The 24,163-nt window shown below is 42.4% G+C and overlaps 2 protein-coding genes across 2 annotated transcripts; both read right to left on the bottom strand.

Moving 5' to 3' along the window:
- Positions 1-14,240: 14,240 nt before the first annotated feature.
- On the bottom strand, positions 14,241-14,726 carry LOC131402819 (cornifin-B). Its single transcript, XM_058537346.1, has one exon. The coding sequence runs from the start codon at positions 14,715-14,717 to the stop codon at positions 14,448-14,450; it is 270 nt and encodes an 89-aa protein (XP_058393329.1). The 5' UTR covers positions 14,718-14,726; the 3' UTR covers positions 14,241-14,447.
- Positions 14,727-23,689: 8,963 nt separating this feature from the next.
- Positions 23,690-23,917, bottom strand: SPRR4 (small proline rich protein 4). The gene is given in 1 exon segment (XM_058536417.1): positions 23,690-23,917. A coding segment is annotated over 1 exon segment (228 nt).
- Positions 23,918-24,163: the final 246 nt, after the last annotated feature.

The raw sequence follows: 24,163 nt of genomic DNA, 5'->3' as shown, positions 1-24,163 counted from the left end.
GCTTCAAAGGAGGCTGGACCTAGAGACAGAAAAGCCCAGTGGTTTGGTGAAACAAGGAAGAAGCCCAGTTTAATGCCAAATATGTCTTATTCCATGCCCCTTCAGAAGTGAGATCCTCTATTCTCCTTCTTTCTGTTTCTCTGAATTTGAGATCAAAGGAATCTTTGGTGATTCCTGTGCACTTTCAAGAGGAGAAGCTTAAAGGTGATTTATTTTGCTCCACATGAGCAGATCCTTTCTGTCTGCTTCTTTCTTCCTGATGATTCTGAAAACCTACATCAACAATCAACATAGTGGCTGGTTCCTAGGATTGATGTGAGGTCCTAGGTATTCAATAATTTGAAAAAGTGATAATGTCAAAAGTCCAGAGTCTACCCTCTCACATCCACTACATAGAATGCCTTAGCTCTCACAGGAAAACTATACAAACCTCGCCCTAGCCTACAAAATTCCTCCTCTGTGCCTCTGTTTATATTGCCCTCTCTGTACATATTTTCTGGAAGGCTTCTCATTCTGTGGCTGCTTGTCCACACATGCTCACTCATCATGGCTCTCCTCCCGGACACTGCCAGATTCCAAGTCATCTTCCTCATTTTGTCACAGCACAATAACTGCCTTGCCCTCTCCACTAATCACTTTCCATGCAATATGTTTGCAAATTACACCCACGTACTATGTTCTCTCATGGATTGTAGGGTCATAGAATAAAGAAAAACTTATCTTTTGAACATCCAAGTAGCTACTGTGGTGCCTTCGATATTGCAAATTCTCTGTAATGGTTAGAAGGGGTATTAAAATGTCACTAAGAGTGCCCTGGACATGGGCTTTAGTCCATATCCACCTGTTAACTTAATAGCTATCTTGATAGAAATCACTCCCCCTTTCTGACTCCAACTTCCACAGCTATAATCTGAGTGGGAAGTCAAAAACATCTATAAGTCACCTAAAACACAAATTGCCATTGCATTTTAAGTAAATGTATCCTTAACATAGCAAAGAGATCCCAATCAGATAAAATACAACTGGCAAATACTAAGAAATTTCAAGTGGGGAGACTCACCTGGTGCACAGAAAAGTTCCAGCTGTCCGACCTCTTGGGTCTGGTGTGGAGTCTCTGGCAAGCTGGCATTTTATGCAGAATATGAGCCTTGCTTTAAGGAAGTGAGATTTTGGGGGAGTAATCTATTTTCATTCCAGCTTTTGTGATGAAAATCTGTGGCTTAACATTTTTTTGAGACTCCTGTTTGACAATGATGTCACCTGGGCCTGTCCTCATAGTCCACCCTTTGTGGTGAGTTTGCAATGGGCAACAGGATTCTTGGGTGGTGATGAGTTAAGTCAGCAGAACGTTCTGTGCTTCTGGGACCAGAAACAACCATGCCTCTTGGACAGGACCCTAATATTTAGCTCAGAGTAATTCTATTGAGTACTTTAATTTCCTAAGTAGACGTGTAGATGAACAACAGACACTAATGGTTCTTCTTGGCAGCTCTGAAGAATGATAAGTGAATCATCTAATATTCACTTCAGTTAATATTCAATAAATGGCAATAAGCAAATCATCTGGTAGTCCATCTTTCAATGGATCCAGGCCTGGGAGAGGAAAGGAAAGGCTAAAACATCTGCTTTGGAAATGAATTGTTTTCACTCTGGAGAGAGCCTTAAGATGCCATGTTGACCACAGCTAGTAGATGTCATTGGAAATGGACAGTAAAGATTGACTGGATCTGTCCAACACGATGCCATAGCCCTGAAGACCTTGCCTCTCATGGGGTCTCTCTTTTCTGGGGGCAACACAGGAACAAGAGAGCTCTGAATCCCTCAATTCATACACCAGTCATATCCCCTGATCATGATGAGGTGAAACAAAGATCACTAACCCAGAGTTGACCTCAATGCACAATCTCTTACTAGGCGAGGCACTTAGGAAATCCAAACATGCTTAAGACTTAGGTATGTGGATGGTTCCTCCCTTCCCACTGCTCTGCCTCTGTGTTACCTCCCATGAAACTGAGTCCCAGGCACAGCCACCACCAGGAGCTCCTTTCATCAGTTCCCCAAATCCCTAGTTGCGCTTTATCCTCACACACTGTTGCTTGATGCTCAGGCAATGGGCAATTGTTGTTTTCCCTAACAGATGTGTAGGTTTATGGAAGGAAGGAAGGAAGGAAGGAAGGAAGGAAGGGAGGGAGGGAGGGAGGGAGGGAGGGAGAGAGGGAGGGAGGGAGGGAGAGAGGGAGGGAGAGAGGGAGGGAGAGAAGGAAGGAGGGAGGGAGGGAGAGAGGGAGGGAGGGAGGGACTAAGGAAGGAAGGGGAGAGAGAGAAAAGTATTATTTTAGAGGAATGTCTATAAACTGCTTTGACAACCATAAAGCCGCTTCTTGAAAATTACTCACTACCTTGTGACAGGCTCATGATAGGAGCTGAGAAGAGGGTGAGAGCTCTCCACCCTCTTTCCTGCTTCCTTCCCCACCCATCTCCTTCCCTGTCTGCTACTGTTTGACCAGTGCCTCCCTCTGGAGTGGGGCCAGCAACACTTTCACACCTATGCTCTAGGTGCTGATATCACGTTAGCTCTCCTCTCAGGTTGGGTTCAAGTCCCTTTCCTCACTGAAACCACCTCTCAGGAATGCTGTCAACACAGGGAGCTTCGACCAGACCCTGCTGCTACACCTGGGATTCCTGTCTCCAGGGGAACCTGCTTCCTGCTCCTCTGTATGAATATGGGTCTTTCATGTGTCCTCTCTTGATTATAGACCTTGCTTCTAGAAGAAATTCCTTTCTCATATCCTGTCTTCCTCCCCTGGGTGGGCTCTCTCCTGCTCTGTCCTATCCAATGCCTTTTTTACCTTAACAAAAGCCTCTCTGGCATCAGCCTCTAGAAGTTATAATTTACCCCAACCCTGTTGTTCGTGTTTGTTTGGACAAGCACACTCAATGGGTGGGTGTTAAAGCTCCTTCTCCCTTCAGAGAAGCTTGGTTTCTTTGCCAGTGCTGCACACATGAAGGAAACTGACACCTATACAGAGCATGAATCATATTGCTTCTGATGGTGAATCCTGCTTACAGAGGTACCTTGATGTTTCCCATTGGCCCCTTTTCCTGGTGGCCGGAGGCTGCTACTCTTCTCACATCAATGGCTTGGGCCTTCCTTGGGACTTGTATGTGGATGGTATTTAAATACTCGCCAAATCTTCTGGGTCTTGTTCTTTTGCCAGTCATGTCTATATAGTTCATTTCCTTGGACTCTGCCTTTCCTTTTGTGATCCTAGTTTCCAGGATGCCACAGCATGAGATGTCTGAAAATTTTTAATGCATCTGTGGAAGTGCAGGCTTGAATAGTTAACGTTTCATGGCCACACTTCACCAATGGAGTACATGAGCTGACAGATAATGCTTTCCTCTTTCATCCCCAGGAAAACCTCTTCTGAGACACAACATTCTTTTCATATCTAATATGTACACTTAGATGAGTTTGGACATATGCAAACACCCGTGATAATATCACCACAATCCCTGTGTGTCTGTCTCTCTCTCTCATTTTTTTTTTTTGTGGTGCAAATACTCAACATGGGATCTACCCTCTTAAATTTTAAGTACATTGTACCATATTGTTAACTATAGGCATTATGTTGTAAAGCAGATCTATAGAACTTATTTATCTAGCATAACTGAAACTTTATATCCATTGAATAACAACTCTCCATTTCCCCCACCCCACATCCATGAAAACCACTATTATATTCTCTGATTCTATGAGTTTGACTATTTTATATACCTCATACAAGTGGAATCATACAGTATTTGTCCTTCTGCAACTGGCTTATTTCACTTGACAATGTTCTACAGATTGATCCATATTGTCACAAATGGAAGGATTTCTTTCTTTTTAAAGGCCAAATAGTATTCTATTTTGTGCACAGACCATATTTCCTTTATCCATTCGTCTGTTGATGAACACTTGTGCTGTTTCCATATCTTGGCTATTGTGAATAGTGTTGCAGTGAATGTGGGAGGGCAGATATCTTCTAGAGATGCTGATCTCAATTCTTTTGGATATATACCCAGAAGTGGGAAGTCTGGATCATATGGTAGTTCTATTTTTAATTTTTTGAGGAATCTCCATATTTTTCCCATAGCTGTTGCACCGTTTTATATTCCCACCAACAGCGTACAAGGGTTCCGATTTCTCCATAACTTTATCAACTCTTATCTTTTGTTTTTTTAATAATAGAGATAAGGAAGCACAAAAGACCCAGAAAAGCCAAAACAATCTTGAGAAAGAAGAACAAACCTGGAGGCATCAGAATTCCTGACTTCAAACTATATTACAGAGCTACCGTAATTAAAACATATGGTACTGGCATAAAGACAAACATAGAGACCAATGGAACAGAATATGTAGCCCAGAAATAAGTCCACGCATATACCGTCAATTGATCTTTGACAAGAGTTCAAAGAACATGCAATGGGGAAAGAATAGTCTCTTTAACAAATGGTGTTGGGAAAACTGGATAACCACATGCAAAAAAATGAAACTGGACTCCTACCTTCCACCATATACAAAAATCAACTCAAAATGGGTTAAAGACTTAAACCTAAGACCTGAAACTATAAAACCCCTAGTAGAAAACATAGGGGGAAAGCTCTGTGACATTGGTCTTGACAATGGTTTCATGGATATGAAACCAAAATCACAGGTAACAAAAACAAAGTAGTCAAGCGAGACTAAACCAAACTAAAAAGCTTCTGCACAGCAAAGGAAAAAATTAGGTGAAAAAGCAACTTACAAAATGGGAGAAAATATTTGCAAACCATATATCTGATAAATGGTTAATTTCCAAAATGTATAAGGAACTCCTACAATTCAAGAGCAAAAAAACCAAATAATCTGATTTAAAAATGAGCAAAGGACTTGAACAGACATATCTCTGAAGAAAACGTACAAATGGTTAATAGTATGTGAAAAGATGTTCAACATCAATTATCAGGGAAATGCCCTTGGTGGTTGCCTACTTTGTAACGTATTGGTGTTTGCTCTAGCCTACTTTTCCTCCTCCTTTTTCCCATCTTCCTCCTCCCTAAGATTACACTCCAAGAGACATTAGTTGCACACAAGACCTCATTGTAGGCTCCCTTTTGGAGGAATCCAAGCTAGGACATGTCATGAAATACATACTGTATTGGAGATGCAGAAAGAGAAACACAATTGCTTAGTGATGGAAATCAGTGTCTATGCTAAGGTCATAGAAATCAGGTGTAAGGAACTTGGAACTGACGTAAGCCCCCTCTTTGGAGGTTCTGGAACTAGGTTGTCTAAGAGAGTAGCCAATACTGATATGTGGTTATTTAAATTTAAATGTAGGCATTTGGGACCTGTATTGTGGAAGAGCAGTGTGATGAGACAGAAGGTTGCCCATGGCTGAGCAATTGCAGCTCCGGTGCAAACCCTACAGCTGCATATTTATTCATCCTCCTCTACGCACAGAATCTGTTCCTGATTTATTTTTATGGGATTTTAAACCCTCGGGTTGGACCGGTGGAAGTAGTGCAACATAACATCATGATATGCGAGGGAGAAAGTGCACCAGCAGCCTCGGGTTTCGGGGTTGTGCAGGGGGTGCCCAGGCATGTGGCTGTCTCAGTGAGCCAGGCCTTGGCTCTGGCACTCCAGAAGCAGGCCCTGGTGTTCTAAGATCACTATCTCTGCTACCATCAGCATCCTGCTACTGTTCCTGGCTAACTTGGCTACCATCACTCCATGGGATTGCTGCCCCACAATGGTGGCAGCGTAGCCTTCATGTGGTGATGTGTCTACCAGGATTCCACGTTTCAGAACTTCGTGGAAATTGAATAGCACACAATGTTATAGTGGATTATACCAATCACTTGAACACTTCCCTTACTGCTTACTCTATAGGATTTGTAAATCAGATGTGGATGAAATAACCTCATACATTATTTACTAGTACAGCTTGGTGTCACAGCCTTGATTGTTGCTCAAGTGCCAGGAATTTTACTCCTTTTTCCCCATTTACATTGAACCGATTGTACTATAATAGCACAGTAAAAAGACAAACCATCTTATTATTTTTCAGTCTTGACATCACAGACTCCTTGATAAGATCTCAGGGACTCCCAAGGATCTGCAGGTCACACTTTGAGAACCATTGGTCTAGCATCGTAGTCATAATGTGCCTAGATTTGCAAAAATAAGGCAATTCCTACTTTTGGTCCAGCCACATTGGCCCCTGCTTCCAATACTTAATGGCTTTTCTCATGATATAGTTGTGAAATTAACAAATGTGATTTTTTCTATTGTATAATGAAATGTGTCAACGTTTGTAAGATCTGCATAACTCAGTGAACCAATATTTTCAATAGGACCATTTGTGATGCTACGAAGTCATGCATAGATGATAGGTAAAAGTGAAAGATAGACCAAGGCATTTTTTAAAAATGCTTGAAAATATTTTATTTACAAGTTTTATATCAATTCAATATTTAATACCTCCTGTAACACTTTGTAATTGATTTATTTTATTTTTTTCCATTTTTGCAGATCTCTTTAATGTTTGGATAGATTCTCACATCAGTTTCTACATTCAGCCTGTTTCTATCTGCATTTTTTTAACTTTTAATTTTGAAGTAATTATAGATTCCCAAGTAGGTGCAAAGAAATGAACACCTTCACCCAGCCTCTTCCAGTGTCAACATCTTGCATAATTGTAGTACAAAATCAGAACCAGGAAATTGACATTGGTACATTCCATTGAGCCTTTTCAGACTTCACCAGTTATCCGTGCACTTATTTGTGTGTGCATGCTCACTTGTGTGTGTGTGTAGCACTGTGCAATTTTATCACGTGTAGCTTCATGTAAACACCAACATCTAGTGATGTGACTTTACTGTCACCTCAATTGCCCTTTTACAGCCACAAGCACTACCTCTCCCCTAACTATCTCTAACTATTGCCTTTTCTATAACTATGTTATTTCATGAATGTTATATAAATGGAATCATGCAGTTTGTATCCTTTTGAGATTGGATTTTTTTTTTCACTCGGCATAATTTCCTTGAGGTTTATTCAAGCTGTGGTGTGTGTCAATATTTCATTCCTTTTTACTGCTAAATAGTATTCCATGGTATGGATGTACCACAGTTTGTTTAATCATTCCTCCTTTGAAGAATATTTAGGTTCTAATTTTGGGATATTTCTAATAAAGCTGCTACAGACATTCATGTACAACTTTCTGTGTGAAATGTTTCAATTTTCTGGACTATATGCCCCAAAGTGCAATTGTTGGATCATATAGTAAGTCAATTTAAATTTTAAAAGAAACTGAGAAACTATTTTTCAGAGTGGTTGTACCATTTTACAAACCCACAAGTAGTGTATGAGAGATCTAGTTTCTCCACATCCTTACTAGATTTGTTGATATCATTATTTTCTATTTTAGGCATTCTGATAGGTGCTTAGTGATATTCATTGTAGGTTTAATTTATATGTGTTTAATGGCTAAAGATGTCAAACATCTTTTCATATGTTTACTTGCCACCTGTATATCTTCTTCAGCAAAATGTCTAGTCATGTCATTTACATATTTTCTAATGGAATTGTTTATTTTTATTGTAGAGTTTGAAATTTTTTATACATTCTAGATACAAGTCCTTCTTTGTTGGATATGTGATTTGAAAATATTTTCTCCCAATCTATAATTTGTCTTTTTATCTTCTTAACAGGTTTTTGACAGAGAAAAAAATTTTAATTTTGATGAGGTCAAATTTATCAATTTTTCCTTTTCTGGACTCTGCTTTTGGTGTCAAGTATAAGCACTCTTAGTTCTACTCTCAGGTCCCAAAATTATTTTTACCTATTTTTAAATAATTTATAGTTCTAAGACTTTTATTTAAATACATGACACATCTTGAGTTAGTTTTGTATAAAATGTGGTGTTTAAATTTAGGTTATTTTTTTACCTATGGCTGTCCAATTGCTCTAGTACCAATTATTTGTTGAAAATGTGATACCTCCTCCATTGTATTGCTTTTGTCCTTTTAGCAAAAATTAATTGGCAAAACTTGGAAACAACCTAAGTGTCCATCAACAGAGGAATGGAGAAAGAAGATGTGGTAAATGGAATACTACTTTACCATAAAAAAGATAAAATCTTGCCACTTGCAATAACATGGATGGATCTTGGGGGTATTATGCTAATCTAAATAAATAAGACTGAGAAAGACAAATACTGTATGATTTCACTCATATGTGGGAGATAAAACAAAACAAAACAACAACAATCACACACATAGATATGGAGAACCGATTAGTGGTTAACAGAGGGGCAGTGGGGAGGGCAAAAGGAATAAAAGGGCACATGTGTACAGTGAGGGATGGAAACTAGACTTTTGGTGGTGTACATGAGGTAGTCTAGACAGATGTTGAAATATAATGATGTATACCTGAAATTTATATAATGTTATAAACCAATGTTACCTCAATAAAAAAATTATTCTATTCTAGGACATTTTAATTTCCATAAGAATTTTAAAATAAACTTGTCTATGTCTACAAAAAGCCTTGCAGAGATTTTGATAAGAATTGTGTTATAGATCAATTTAGAATGTATTGACATCATTACTATTTTGGGTCAACTAACAGATAAACACAGTCTGTCTCTCCAATTATTGAAGTATTCTTTGGGTCCTTTTACCCATTTTGTTTATATTCATCATACAAATCCTATACATGTTATTTTTTTTTAGATTTATAGCTTTTTTATTTTCTTTATAGCAATTTTAAATGGAATTGCATTTTTATTTCAGTTTCCATTTCTTTATTGTTAGCATATAGAAATGCTGTTAATTTTTGTGTGTTGATCTTGTATTCTGCAACCAAGCTCACTTACTAGTTCTAGGATTTTTAAACATTCCTTAGCATTTGCTACATAGAAAATCATGGTGTCTGCAAATAGAAACAATTTTATTTCTTCTTTTCAGACCAATTGTTTTCAATGTAACAAAATACGAGAAGTTAACATGGTTTGAGACCCCATGTTGCAACTGATCTTTAGGAAACTACTATTTGCTGAGTTTTGGTGTAGCATCAAAAAATGTCCATAATTATATGAAAGAGCTATTAAAATACTCCTCTGTTTCCCAACTACATATGTTTGATGCTGGATTTTCGTCATATACTTCAACAAAAACAACATATCACAACAGACTGAATGTAGAAACAGATATGAGAAACCAACTATTTTCTACTCACACAGACATTAAAGATATTTTTAAAACAGTACTTATAACTAATTCTTTTGTTTGGGAAAATATAGTCATTTTTAAGTTAACTTGCAATGAATTTATATTTGGTATTTTAGATGACTTGAATATTTGAAAATTTAACAAATAAATTTAAATTAAACAAATTTAATTAAAAATTCAGTTCCTCAGTCACACCAGCCACATTTCAAGTGCTCAATAGCCACATGTGGCTGGTTCTACTGTATTGGACAACACAGATATAGAATATTTCCAACTTCATAGAAAATTGTATAGGACAATACAGGAATCTGAAAGTTTGCATGGTTATAGATGATGTTTTCTCATCTGATTCCTGGAAGGTTGCATGACAACAAATTCAAGAAAGAAGTCATTCCTCGATGTCATCCCAAAGAGATCGTGAATGAAACCTATTGAAGACGCCACATCTCACTGTAACAGGTTTTGAAGGGAAGGTGATGGAAATCCTCCAAAAGAAAGAACGATTCATTTTTGTTGTGTTTTACTCCTGCAAGCTTTTGAGGCTTTTCTTGCTTTTGGGAGGGCACTGCAGCTAGCTAGATGGAGGTAGTTTTGCAGGACAACACAGTGGCTGGCATTGTGGAAATGGCTAGTGCTAAGGTGAGCACTGTGCAGGTGGACACTGGGAAGGTGTTGAGCACTGGATAGATAGATACCAAAAACATAAATGCTGACAGTGGCAAGGTGAGCTCTGTGGAGGTATGTGAGGTACTGGGCATTTTGGGGTTCATGTCTCTAAGCCCTAGAGGGGACATGGCTCAGGACACTTGGGTAGAATTACAGGTGGTAGTAGAAAAGGATGCATTGCATCTGCTTTTTTTCAGGAAAGTTCAAAGGAAACAAGTGAAGGTGTTAGCAGAGGCAAGAGAAATCAGTGCTCATATAACGAGCCGGGAAATTCTCTGTTTGATTTTTGAGGATGTGTTCAGTCACCTAAATCTATGATTATAATGAATGACTTTTTTTTTTTTTTTTTTTGTGAGGGGATCAGCCCTGTGCTGACATCGCCAATCCTCCTCTTTTTTTGCTGAGGAAGACGGCTCTGAGCTAACATCTGTGCCCATCTAATGAATGACTTTTTGTTTCTTCTTATTTGGCTTTTTTTTCTTTTCAGCAATTTGTTCTATATTATAAAGATTCTCCATTCTTATGTCATCATTTAAAGAAAATTCTTTTGTGAAATAGCAAATGTTGATTGAATGCAATAAGTAACTCCAGGATTCAAATTCTAAATTGTGTTCGGAAGAAATTATCATTATTATGTACCACGAAAATAAAGTGCTTTAGAAAATCATGCAGATGCTGTTCCAAGAGATCATACCTTGATATCTGTCATGTGTTTTCTTGAAAAAAAAAATAGACGTGAGTATGAAGAATTCCAAATCACCTGATCCTCTAATATAGATCGAGAATAAAATTTTAAAAGAGGGGCAATTATGAAAAATATTTATACAGTCAGACAGCTCCAGTCATAGAGATGTGGAACAGCTGGGCTGTTATTTCCCGCCTAACACACAAGACCCCTGACATTCATAAAAGGATTGGGCAGCCATGCTGCTGGATGAAACAAAGGCTCAGGACTGGAAACCCTGCTTCACCTGGCAGTTTGAATGACAGTGGCTATTATTGAGTGTTCAAAGAACGAGGCTCAGAACCTTCCCCTCAAATCCACATCATCATCTGGTGAAGGTATAGACCACACAGCCTCTCAGCAGACATCAAATAAGCTCCTACCATTTGGCAGGTACTTGGTTCTGCAGAGGTGTAGGGGTGGCAGGGGTGGAGGAGTATTGAATATACAGCAGAAAAGAGACAGAGGAAAAGGGAGAACGGCCGGAGCAACGTGGCGGTGAATCAAATACGTTACACAGGGAGACACAGGAAGGGGACTGGGAAAGTGGTGGGCATAGACTCCCAGGAAAGAGACTCTCCTGAGTCAGAAACAGGAGGAAACAGCCCACAGTCCAGTGGGAACTCCCTTATTGAACAGTTCTTATCTAAACCAGATACTCTCTTCTTTTTTCTTCAGCACAGGTGGAGACTCATGGTGCTGCTAGGGCAGAATAACGTGAGGGTGAGGAAACCAGGATATCTCCATGAAGAGAACCAAATGTGCATTTCTTTACCTGCACAGATGAGATCAGCAACCAAGCTGTGAACCCACCAACCTGTGTGGAGTTTGTAACTCAAATGCCTCACACAAGAGCAGTGTCCTGCCCTCTACTGTTGGCTGGGCAAATGTCATTCTACTCACTGGAGAGGAAGTGAGCTGAGGAAGGATGAGGAGCTCAGATGTGGAGGAGAACGCCATCACTGCCAGATAACAGCATTTAACCCTTGGTGGTCGCAGGTTCAAAGTCAGTGGGCCAGACTGGAGTCCTTGGTTGTGATTGGCGTGGAGGGACTGGTGTTCTGGGAGATTTCCCACAAAAAGATTTAGATTTGCATTGGGATTTATGTGGCATATCATTAACAAAACGCTTACCCATGCCCCTTTCCCCACCCCCTCCCTTTGGGCTGCTGGCCTGGAAACTGCTGCAGGGCTTCAGGAAGTTTCTGGAAAGAATGTGTCCTCTAGCTCATCAACATCTTGGAGTGCTTTAATTTTTTTAAACATGTAAAAGAAAAGTTATAAATAATCAGGATTTCAATTGATGCTGTAGAAAATGTTTAAAATATAGAGATATTCAAAGAATAAAATGAACAATACCTTTTACTCTCCAGCCAAACATAGCTACTGCTTATGTTTTGCTGTATTTACTGCCAGATTTTAAAAAATTTATACATATATACCTACATTTTCACAAAGATGTAATTATGTTTTACGTCATAATATTTTACATGATCTTGATATTGTCTAACATTTTTCCATATGACTAAAGATTATTATTTTATGATGGCAGTGTATTTCATGACGTAGATACACAATAACTTATTCAAACAATTTTCTCTTTTTGGGAATTTCTGTTATTTCCCTCCCATCTTTTTTTTTTTTTTTTTGGCTGTATAATAGTGTTGAAGTGATCATCCTTATAAATAAATCTTTGGGTACACGAATGCATATTTCCCAGTGGAATGCAGAGAATAGGCATATGTTTAAGGATTTTGATTCATTTTACTCAACTCCCCTCTGAGATTGTTCCTTGACTCTATACCCCTAATAGATACGAATCATCAGTTAGTGTCCCCAGTCCTGGCCTACCCGTTTAATGGTGACTACTCCTAGGGGTATTACTAACATTTTCCATCATGCCAATGAGCAGCAATTTGAAATCACTCAACGTGTACAAACCTTACAGACCCAAGTGGCATCATTTTGTCTTACCAGTCTGATAATTACACATCAGCTTGCAGAGCTAGGCTGGACAATTTTTGTCTTACAGTCTCCGAGTTTCTCTGGAGTTCTTTCCAAACCTATCTGGAATGCTTGCACATCACACAGGTGCTGCTTCTCACCTACCTCATACCTGCTTGATGTTATGGACCATCCACTTTGTCAATAGGTGGGTTTCATTCTCCAATAAACGCTGCAGCCCCTCTGAAAATTCTGTTTGTCTCTCAGCCTCTAGAGACAGCTTCCTGGTATACCAGACCTGCTCAACAGAGCGTTTCAAACCTACTGGTCACCAGAAAATTCAGGAAGACAGGACTGCAGGGGAGAGAGCCAGAGAGTAGGAATTTGAAGAGTTGGGCTCTGGATGTGGTTCAGAAACATGATTTCCCGGTGACCTTAATGAATTATCTTCCCCTTTATGGATATCAGTTTGTTTATCTGGAAGATAAATGTGCTGTGCTAGATGCTCTGAAGAATCTTCTTTCACACTAACATTTTATATCCTAATGACCTTCTCTTCCTCAACTTTATGCTGATTTTTGTCTCATCTGTATTAACCTTTCTTCCTTCTGAAATCTGCCTAAACTTTCCTTTTTTCTTTTATATTTGCTACATTTGCTTTTATGTCCTACTTTGAGAGTTACCCTGTATGTATGTGTGGAGAGAGAGAGAGTGAGAGCAACCATGTGTCCTTTTTTGTCAGTGCGTATTTATGGGAGTGTATGTTTATATGGGGAAGGGGTGAAGATCACCCCTCTTAGTCTTCTCCTAGGCCAGAAACTGTGGATTCTGCCCTCCTTCTTCCTGCTACAGCATCGGAGTCTTCATATTGGGCATTCAGTGAAGGAAAAAGACTGAGTGAGGTGATTAAATCAGCATGTATATGCGCGTGTGTGTGTTGTGTGATTTTGGGGATCTGTGTGTGTGTGTGAGTCTATCTGAGTGTGTGTCTGCGTGTGAATAGGTATATGTTTGGGTGTGTGTGTGTGTCTGTGTCTGTGAGTGTTTAAGTGCTTGGCTCTGTGTTGGGGGCATTGGGAAGGAAGGATGAGTAAAGAACAGACAATCATGTTGAAATATGTATAAGCACTATTTCTTTGGAAAAATAATAACAATAATAGAGGAATAAACTAAACAGAATAAGGGTGATTTGGGGGCAAAGACTCAGAGTCAGAGACGGCTTGAAGCAGGCGCCATCTACACTCAGGTGTGACTCACTCAGGGGCAAGAAGAAAGCCCTGCTCTGGCTGAGGCTGCCTGAAGTAGCAGGCTCTGGGTGGTCTTAACTGTTCTCCCAGTGCCAGCCCAGGAATGTCCTGTGAGTACAGCAGTCACACACACACACACACACACACACACACACACACGTTCGCAGTGTCTGGATCAGCGCTTTCTGACGACAGCCTGCACGACCAGCCCTCGCTGTGTGCAGCCCCTGCTTCACATTGAGAGAACAACAGAGAACACTGAGTTGGCCAATGACACACACAGCCAGTGACGGAGTTAAAAGTGATTTAATGGGGATAGAGCAGGGAAGAGTCACTTGATCCCCCCAAAATCTCTCTTCAATGAGCCCTGAGCAGCTAGAAAACTAGCTCAGCCAGTGAGAGTTTCAGCCTCATTCAGAGGCTCAGCAGCCATCCAGAGTGAGTGTGAGAGATGTCTTTTTAGAGGGTGCATAGCTTTTTAGAGGGAGGGGTTATGACTAAGGGTGACAGCATGCTAACTGTAAGCAGGATGCGTGAGCAGAGTGGGAGAGGGGATTCAGCATCCTGTGGACGGCTCCTCAAGGGTTTGGTTGTGGACCACATTACTTCTGCTTGGTCTTCTGCTGAGCTGGCTCTGGAATGACCTTTGAGGGACATGGCTCTGGAACTTTGGGGTGGCATGGCTCCGGAACCTTGGGGTGGCAGGGCTCCGGCACCTTGGGGTGGCAGGGCTCCGGCACCTTGGAGTGGCACGGCTCCTTGGTTTTGGGTGCACATGGTTCCTGGGGTGGAGGCTGGCAGGGCTGTTTCACCTGATGCTGCTGAAGCTGGGGGGGTGGGGTGCAGGGCTGCTTCTGCTGCTGAGAACTCATGCTTCAAAGGAGGCTGGACCTGGAGACAGAACACGTGATTTAAACATGAGTTAACTAGAAAAGAAGGCACATTCAATGCCAAATAGGTTTCTTGTTAGGCCCCTTTAGAAGAGAGCCTCTCCTCTCCCCCTGGCTATCCTCCTACACTTGAAAGGAAAATATGCTTTGATAATTTCTGGGCTCTTTCAAGAGAAGGAGCTTAAAGGAGCTGGTTCTGCTCCATTTCAGTGGGGTTCATTCCTTGGCTCCCTTTCTTCCCCAGACATGTCCTATCCCTCATTGGCAAGTACCCAAGAACACTTATCAGGTCTTTTGGAAAGTGCTGTCTTAAAAACAGCTGCAGTCTACCCACTCTTACTACCACACAGAACACCTCATGACTTATAGGATGATTCTATATGAATCTTAGCTTCTAAGACTTCACTCTGGCCTTCACTTACACAGTCCCCTGTGACGTGCTTTCCTCCTCATCTCTGCTTGTCCAAATACTCTTCCATCATGGCTCACGTCATGTGCCATCACTGGAGCTCCTCTTGAGCAAGGCTCCCCCAGCTGTCACAGCCTTTCTCTGCCCCAGCCTCCTCACACCAATCTCCATCTACTTTGTGTTTCATCTATTTATGTACCTGTGTTCTCTTCCCTGCTAGGCTGTAAGTTTGTTGAGTAAGTTCCGTATCAGTCTGATTTATCCAAAGTGCCTAGCATAGTGCCTTAAATATAATAAATGCTTATTTATAATAAATAAATAAAAGGTCCATCTTATGAATTAGAATTTTTATAGTAAGCATCGTAAGCAGAGGGAATAATGGTGCTGCTGAGTGCCCTGGGCCTGAGTTCTAGCGGTAAACCTACTGTTAACTTCCTGTGGGAACCTGCACAGATCCGTCCTCTTCCCCGACTTCCAGTTCCATAGCTATTTACCGAGGTGGCTGACTGAACCACCTCTAAGTTCCCTTCAAACCCAAACTGTGCTTGAACTTAAAACAAGGATCTCCCAATATTCTCTCTCTCTAATGAATACTCTGCATTTTCTTACACGTTTGCCTTTGTCCCATTTCTAATAATGAAAAAATAAATAAGAATTTCACATTCGTTCCAATCAGAGACTCACCTGGTACACAGAGAAGAATGGGTTGTCTGGTCACTCCTGTCTGGTGTAAAGTCAACAGCGAGCTGGCTTTTTATATGATAAATAAGCCCTGCCTCAAGGAAATAGAATCACCTCAGGCCCCTATGTTTTCATTCCTTACCTGTCAAACATGATTCACCCCACTCCCCTCAATTACCACTTGGCTCGGCTTTTGTGATGAAAACCACCCACCCGATACATTTTTGGCACTGGCTGTCTGACAATGATGTCACCTGGGCCTAATTTCCACTGCCACCCTCATGCTTAGACCCAGGTGTAGGGCTGGTGTAGGGGAAGAGTGAGCCACAGGCTTCCTGGAGGTTTTTTAAGGAATTAACCCTGGAGGGAGATCTGAGTCCTTTTGTGGTCTTGCCACCTTCCTGCTCTGTTTTTGCTGGAGGTGGTTGTTCCTCATGTTCTGTAGGATGGAAAACATTGGGGCACATAAACCAGTGGGAAGGGGAGGGGAGCAGAGGAGCTGAGATGGGCATGAGTCGTCTGCCTCATAAAAGTAGATGCTAGAGATCATGGAATTGACTGATTAGAGACTCCTTGTCCATTTTCCCCATCTTTCTCCTAACTCAATTGAGCTACTTAATTATCATGCCCCCAACCCCACCCCTCACTGACTGGTTGCTAATCTGGGTAAACCTGCTTTGCTTTCACCAACCACACCTTCACTCCTCTCCTACTTCAGAGATTTTCAAGGGCTAATTCCTCTTCTAGGATAAACTTTTCCCTACACTCCACCCAGCCTTCCGGCCATGGCCCTTCCTAATTCCTAATCCAACCATGTATCACCCCCAACCTGAAAACCTGAAAGCCTTTTCTAACTACCTTCACCCTAAGCCCATCCATGGAACCCTCAGTGGTGACTCCTCCCCCTCCTCTTCCAACTCCAGACCCTGGAGATCTTGCTGGCCTCCGTGTTTTCCCCCTCTGTCTGGCTCTGTATCTCCTGGGGGCTTTCTGAGCATCAGAGTGTGCCTGCTCAAAACAACAGTGTTCCCATGGTAATATTTATTTCCTTATTCATTCAATTCAACCGATATTAACAGAGACCCTAATATATGCCAGGCATGTCTCATTCCAGGAGCTATCTGTATACAAACACCACTTCCTCTCAACAGGCTGGGAACTCTCTAGGGCAAGACACAGCTTAGTTTAGAGCTACTAGTTTAATGGATCTCAGAGAACCTTCAGTCCATACTCCTCAAGTGATGCTTGGGGAATCGGAGGCCACAAGAGGTGAAATAACTCACCCAAGATTAAACAACAAACTCCTTGAGACAAGGAATTCTACCTGAGACAAGGAATTCTCAGAAATCCTATGTTTTCTTTTGTCTTAACCCTGCTTTACTCCTAATGCCTCTAGAGGAAATTAAGTACGGGCAGAAAAATGATTAAAGGTAGAAAGAGGGAGCTTAAACTTCCTGGCTTGGAGCTGGGTCCACTCTTAGTCTTGAGAAAGCTTTGTATAAGTGGCCACATGAGACGAGAGAAAAGAGTCTTTCCTTTTGGGTAAGCCTTTAATCTTCACTAAGATGAAAATAATTTAAGTAGGAATAAAGCCGCTTAATGGCTCTGGAGATAAACAGAAGGTCTTTCTAGCTCTGCTAAAAATAGGAGGGGGCATGAATTAGCATAGGTGGAAATAAGGGACTCGTTCAGTTTATCATCACTCAGTGGACCAGGGTCTGAGATAGGAAAGGAAAGTCTAAAATGCTAAAATGCCTGCTTTGAACCCGAGTTACTTTAACTCTGGAGGAGCTTCCAGGATGGCATAGTGACAGAACCTGGGTACCCTGACCAGCGATGACATTGATGATGGCAGAAGGTGAGCAGCCTCTGAACACCTGCCTCGGCATGCCTCCCTCCATGAAGATTCTCCTTGTCATGGGCTTCTCTTTTCTGGGAACTTAAGAACAGGGATTCCCTGAGTCCTTACACCAGCAATTTCCTCTGATCAACATAACACGAAACTGAAGTCACTGGTTCAGAGCTGTCCTCAAAACACAATCTGTCACTAGGTGTGGGCTTTGGAAAATCCAAATCATCCTTAAAACCCAGGTGTGTAGATAGTTCCTCCTCATTCCCCGTCTCTGCCCCCAAACACACACCTGAACATTTGTGGAGCACCTGTGGCTCCACAGCTGGGTCACCTCTCATGAACTGAGTCCTGGATCAGCCTTCCACTGTGTCCCCCTAGCCATTGGTCCACATCCATCCTAACATGGTGCCTGATGTGCAGTAGCTGCTCAGTGAGCTGGCGATTATAGAATAACTGACTGACTGAATGAATGGTATTATTTGTAAAAAAAGGCCAAGAGATTTCTGAGAAGTTCCTCATCTTTTGGGATGAGCTGAGAAGAGGAATAAACTGCCTTTCCCACCCATCTGCTTCATTGTCAGTAGTTAACAACCCACCTCCCTCTGGGCGGGTACCAGCTCCACGACCACAGCTGAGCTCCAAGCCTCTCACTTCACGTTAGCTCCCCTCTGGGCTTGGGCTGGGTCCCTCTATTACCTCGAACCCTCTCTCAGGGGCCCCAGGTGGGGGGATCTTCAGGCAGAACTTGCTGCTGCATCTGGTAGGATTCTCAGCCCCAAGGAACCTACTTCCTGTTCCTCTGTTCTATTTATGCCACCCAGCTTGTCCCAGGCCCTGGAGGATCTGAACCCAGATCTGAAACTGGGTTACTCTATGCCCTCCCTGGGCCTTGGCCCTGGATGCAAAAGAATATCCTTGTCACCTGGTATGCCATCCTGGACTCTTCTGTCTGCCTCAACCTGTGCTTCCTTCACTCCACCCAAGGCTTCTCTGGCTCCTGACTCTGGAACTTTCCCTTGACCTCCAACATTGTTCTCCATGTTTGTTTATCTGAAGCTCACTCAGTGGTTGGTGTGAAGTCTGTTCTCCCCTTCAGAGAAGCTCTGTTCACTATTGGGGTTGGGTTAGCTGATAATCTGACCCCACAAACTCCCCACATAATAAATGGAAAACTGGGTGTCTTCTGATGGGAAGCACACCTCCCAGGATTTCTCAGCGTTTCACAGGAGCCCCTCCTTAGGACACAGGAAGAGGTTGCTCTTCCCAGGTCAAAACCCGGCTCTCCTTTGGACCAGCTGTGGATCCTGCATTAGCTCTGAGCATGCCTCTGGTCCACCAGTCACTCACAGCGAGGGAGGACTGCAGCCCTGAGCCTAACCGGTGATCAGGCTCTTCCCAAATTAGGTCACTCCCTCCCCCAGGGCCCAGAGCATGCAGAGAATGTCATGCAGAATTAGAATTTCAGTCATTTTACCATAGGAGCCCATATATAAAATATGGTAACATCCAGAATTAGCAGTATTGAAAGTTTTACTTTCACTCTCCAACTGATCACTGTGAGGAGCTAGGGAGACGAGAGTGCTGGCTGCCCATTTCATATCATGATGTTTAAATAAAAAAATCTCTATTACATAGGGTCCTCCATCTGAAAAAGAGGAGGAAAAGGAGGAAGAAACACTGGATCTCTGGTGTTTATTAGCCTCCTGACCACTTTGGCCCAGCAGGCAGAAGTGAAGCTTGCAAGCATGGATACAGGAAGGTGAGAGCACAGAAGTCCTAGCATCACAGAGCCTCTACTCAACCCCTAGTCCTGCAGAGAGGAAGAGACAAACCGTAGGGAAGGAACTTGTTCCAGCAGAATCAGACAAACCTGGGATACTCGACTCCCTCTCCAGGCCAATGTCTACCTAAGAACAGAGCACGCCTCTCACCCTCCTTCTTTTCTCTCCCCAGTCCCTGAAGGGATGGACAAATTTGAAATCTGGTTTCTCTTGCTTGAGGCAGGTAGAAAGAAGGGACCTGGCCTCAGCGTCCTGCCCCGTTATTTCAAAGCCTTGTTATGCCTTTATTAGCTGGATGACCTTGAGCAAGTTACCTAAACTTTCTGCACTTTAATGTCCTCATCTTTAAAATGGAAATCTTAAACTGTACTCACAAGATTGTTGTCAAGACTAACTGAAATGATGCTTCAAACACTTTTAGGATGAAGGGGCTAAAAATGTAATAATTCTTGCTAATTTGTCTCGTTCTTTCCTCTCCCTCTACTTGAAATAGGATGAAATTTCTTCCTGCTGTCTGTGTGCTATCCTTTTTCTGCTCACTGTGCGTGTATGTGCGCGTGCGTGCGTGTGTGTGGGGACTCGAAGAGAGGGCGCCCTTCTTCGGTGGAGCAACGTGTGTGGGCTTTGTGATGGCTTTATCCTCCTTCATTTTTTCTGCTAAACTTTCCAGTGTACATGTTAGTCAGATTATAGCTCGAGTTATTGGACAGTGGGCAATGACTGCACAGTCCATGCTTTACGTGAGTTGGGGTGCGAGTGGTGGCTAAAGTTGTCGGTGATCGTGCAATGACCTGGGCTGGCCCTAGATAAGGAAATTGAGGCAGAAAAATGTTAAGTAACTCCGAAGAGGTCATAAAGGTAGGATGTACCTGGATACAGTCCCTTAACAACTCTGCCATATTGCTTCTCAATACTAGTGTGCATTCTGAAAGCTGGAGGGCTACTCTTAGAAGAGACACTGATTGGGTCTTGATGTTCTCGCACAGCTGAACTGATCAATCACCTATCTGTTGTCTATTTGAGATAGAGTTTCTCTGGGTATGTATGATCAAAGACACAGGTAGATATATTTTTTATTCAAGGTATTGAGTTTTGAAATGGAATCTGGGATGGCTCAGACTACTGTCCTAGATGTTCTTCCCCACCGATCACTCGTTGTCTCTCGGGCTGTTGAAGGGGCACAGTGACAACCACATAGCTAAACATTTTCCACAGAGAGCCCAACACCCCTTTGGAGGTGACCACTGTTTGTCATTATTGGTCCTGCTCTTGTTTGTCCAGCTGTGTCTGCTTCATCCCTGATCACCTCTGAATGCAAGCATCTCCAGAGTGCAGAGTGGCCTCTGTAGATCACAGGTTTGAAAACAGAAAGTCCTGGGTTCAAATGCTAGCTCTGCTTCTTACTCGTGTGTGAGTGATATTGGGAAAGTTTCTTGGTAATAATAACTCCCATTTGATTGGCACCTACAAAGTGTTAGACTTTTCTGGTCACTTGACAGTAATCCTTACAGTAGCAGTGCTAGGAACAGGTCATTAAACCCATTCTACAGACATGGAAGCTAAAGCACAAAGAGGAAGTCACCTGCCCAAGTTTACGTGGCAAATACGTAGCAGGGCCAAGATGCAAATCCAGCACTGTGACACCGAGGTCTTTATGAATCTCAGTTAGATCTTACCTATTAGTTAGGAATGACAATATTTGCTTCCAGAGCTATTATTAAATGAGATTAGGTATGTAAAACAACTACCATAGTGACTAGAGCACAGTACACGGATACTAGATGTCAAGTGCATTTCTTCTTCTTGGGGTCTGAAGGACATCTATTATTAGAAACTCATCTCCAGTGACTTAGAACGTTCCATAATTTTCTTGGTTTGTGAAGTAGTCAGTCATCTCTTTAACACATATTTGCTGAATGACAGATGACTGTCAGGCATGAATTCCCAGCCTTCGTGAAGCATGGTGGGGAAAATAGGCAGCGGTCTGTGAGCTTCTGGATCAAATACCCCTCAATCAGGAGTGCTTCCCCCAACTGACCCAAGCATAGGAATCACTTGGGATGCCTGTTAAAAATACAGCTCCAACTTCTCCATCCGTATGAAATAGAAACAGCTAGTGGAGGGCCCTGGGGGTCTGTATTTCTAAAGTGATCTTCAGGTGGTTTTTATGATCAAACAAGTTGAGAAACACTAGATTCTAAATCCAATGGCTTTTCTATCTTGATTGCAATTGACACCATCTGGTATTTTAAAATAATTATCCCTATCTGGGCTCCGCTTGAGTTTTATTTAATCAGTTGATTTTTTAAAAGTCATGGTAACTTTTTTTTTTTTTTTTTTTTTTTTTGCTGAGGAAGATTTTCCCTGAGCTAACTTCTGTTGCCAATTCTCCTCTTTTTGCTTCAGGAAAATTCACCCTGAGCTAACATCTGTAGCAAATCTTTGTCTGTTTTTGTATGTGGGCCACCACCACCATGTGGCCACCAACCAGTGGTGTAGGTGTGCGCCCAGGAAGCGAACCCAGTCCTCTGAAGCAGAGCATGTAGAACTTAACCACTAGACCACCAGGGCTGGCCCTATAATAACTTTTTAAAAGTTATTTCAGGATGCAAGAACTGAGGCTCAGAAGAGCTGTCAAAGAATTCTTTGGTTTAGAGGCATTCGCTTCTGAATCTTAACTATTTTTACGATACTTTGATTTTCCTAGTTAACATCTGTACCACTAAGTTTTAGGTAATTACTTCTTGGAAAAATCAGCAATGGATGGCAATTTTAAGGGGAAATGAAGAAGGTGGTTATTAATTTCTTTTCAGGTCTATATGTTAAATGAAGAAGCAATTTATTATTGCCTTTCCCACGGTGGCAACTAGATTCAGTGAGCAAATCCCAAGGGAACAGTAGAGCTCAAGGGTAAAATCTGGTTGTGTGTATAGCTACCCCTGACCCACAGGGTCTCTGTTTCAAAGACTCTTCTCTTTTTATATCTGGGAGGTTTGCTGCTTCTTTGTTTTATAGGCAGCCAGTCTCGACCAGGGTTAGGAAGCCAACTGTAAAAATAGGGTTTCTTTCATGAGCTATATAAAGTTAGGCTAACTGGCAAAACCAGTTGTAAAATTGCACACACTCTGCACATGGCTATCCCTGGAACCCCTTGCCCTATGTTGGAAAACAACTGTGACATCCAAAGAATAGACTGAGACTCAGGATAGACTATGTCGTGATAGTTCTGGAAAACCAGCATGGCGGGGTAGAGACCTGCATTCATACTAGAGCCTGCTAGATATTAAATGGGTGAGTGAGTGAATGAGTGAGTGTGAGTTACTGAATAAATGGATGGGAAGTAAATAAACAAATACATGGAAAATGCATCTGCACATGTTTGTAGAAGTGCTTTGACATAATCTTATGTCATTTATGTATGTTTTGTCTGCTTTTTCAGAATGACAACTTCCAAGAGGCAAAAACCACAGTCATCGGGTAGGCTGGGGGCTTCTAACGGTAGGAGCTAAACTTTTCCTCCCTTTGTCCTTCCCTAGGTATGATTTGTCAGCACAAGTCTCCCAGACTCTTGTCAACTAGTCCCCGGGCTTTCTCTCCCCCTCCTTTACCTGACATGCATCAGGATCTGACCTCCCCCATCGTCAGTTACCAGAGTTACCGTGCCCAGGAGGATGCACTCCCGGGCACATGTGTACTTGCACACTCATTTCCCCCAAATATCCCCTCTGAACAAATGAATGGATCACAGACTGGGGCCAGGACACAGACAATGACATGAAGCACAGATTTATTAGGTGAGGAAATAGGAGAGAAACTCAGGGAGAGGGATTTGGGGAAGACAATGGGGCAGGAGCTGTGCATCCTCCTCTGGTGTCCTCCTTAGTCAAGATGGAACCCCAGAAGGAGCCCAAATACATTCCTTGCTTTTGGACATGGATGGGGCCATAGCTGTGGCCAGGCTGGAGGCTGGACTAGGTAAGGCCTCTCTCATGTCCACCTGAGAGAGCATCAGGGTGGGGTATAGAAGACTCGGAGCAAAAGGATTGTGTGTGACAAGATTCTCAATGGGAAAGATTCCTGACAACGCTTCCTTGGACCCCGGGTAGGAGGAGGTGAAAGAGGAGGGCGAGTTTGGGGGCTGGAGGGAAGTAGGAAGGAGGAGTAGGAAAAAGAGAAGGCCCAAGAAGAAGAGATGGCCTGGATGGTGGACAGATGGTGTCCCAGTCCATCCCTACTTCTGTTTACTCTTTGGGGCTTGCTGGGCTGAGGGACACTTCTGGTGGGCCGAGATGGCTGTGGCCTTGGGTGGGCATTGCTTCTTGGCCTGGTGAGCACGTGGATCCTTGGTTTAGGGTGCACACGTTTCTTGATATTTGACAGGGGATGGCTGACAAGGCTGCTTCACCTGCTGCTGCTGGGCCTTCTGGGGCTGGCACTGCTGCTGCTGCTGAGAAGGCATTGCTGCAGGAACAGGTGACCCTGAAAGAAACCTGGGCAGGGGATGCCATGAGGAGGGCTCCCTCTATCTCTTCTCCCATCTGACTCCTAGAAGACTGTTTTCCTCCAACAGCCAAGGAGGAGATAAGTGATTAATAGCCTCAAATTGATTAATGGATTGATTCACACACAGTCATTGTGATCTTCCTCTCTCCCTTTCTTCTTTCTTCTATGCTGTTCTGATTTCTTATTTTCCTTCATCCTCCCA

Source organism: Diceros bicornis, chromosome 4 (genome assembly GCF_020826845.1).
Source record: "Diceros bicornis minor isolate mBicDic1 chromosome 4, mDicBic1.mat.cur, whole genome shotgun sequence".
In the NCBI taxonomy this organism is placed as follows: domain Eukaryota; kingdom Metazoa; phylum Chordata; class Mammalia; order Perissodactyla; family Rhinocerotidae; genus Diceros; species Diceros bicornis.
The sequence above is the reverse complement of the archived record's forward strand: the minus strand, read 5'-3'. Positions and strand labels throughout refer to the sequence as shown.

What these genes read in the sequence shown, in the direction of transcription:
- LOC131402819 (XM_058537346.1), bottom strand. Translation starts at nt 14,717, where the DNA reads ATGAGTTCTCAGCAGCAGAAGCAGCCCTGCACCCCACCCCCCCAGCTT.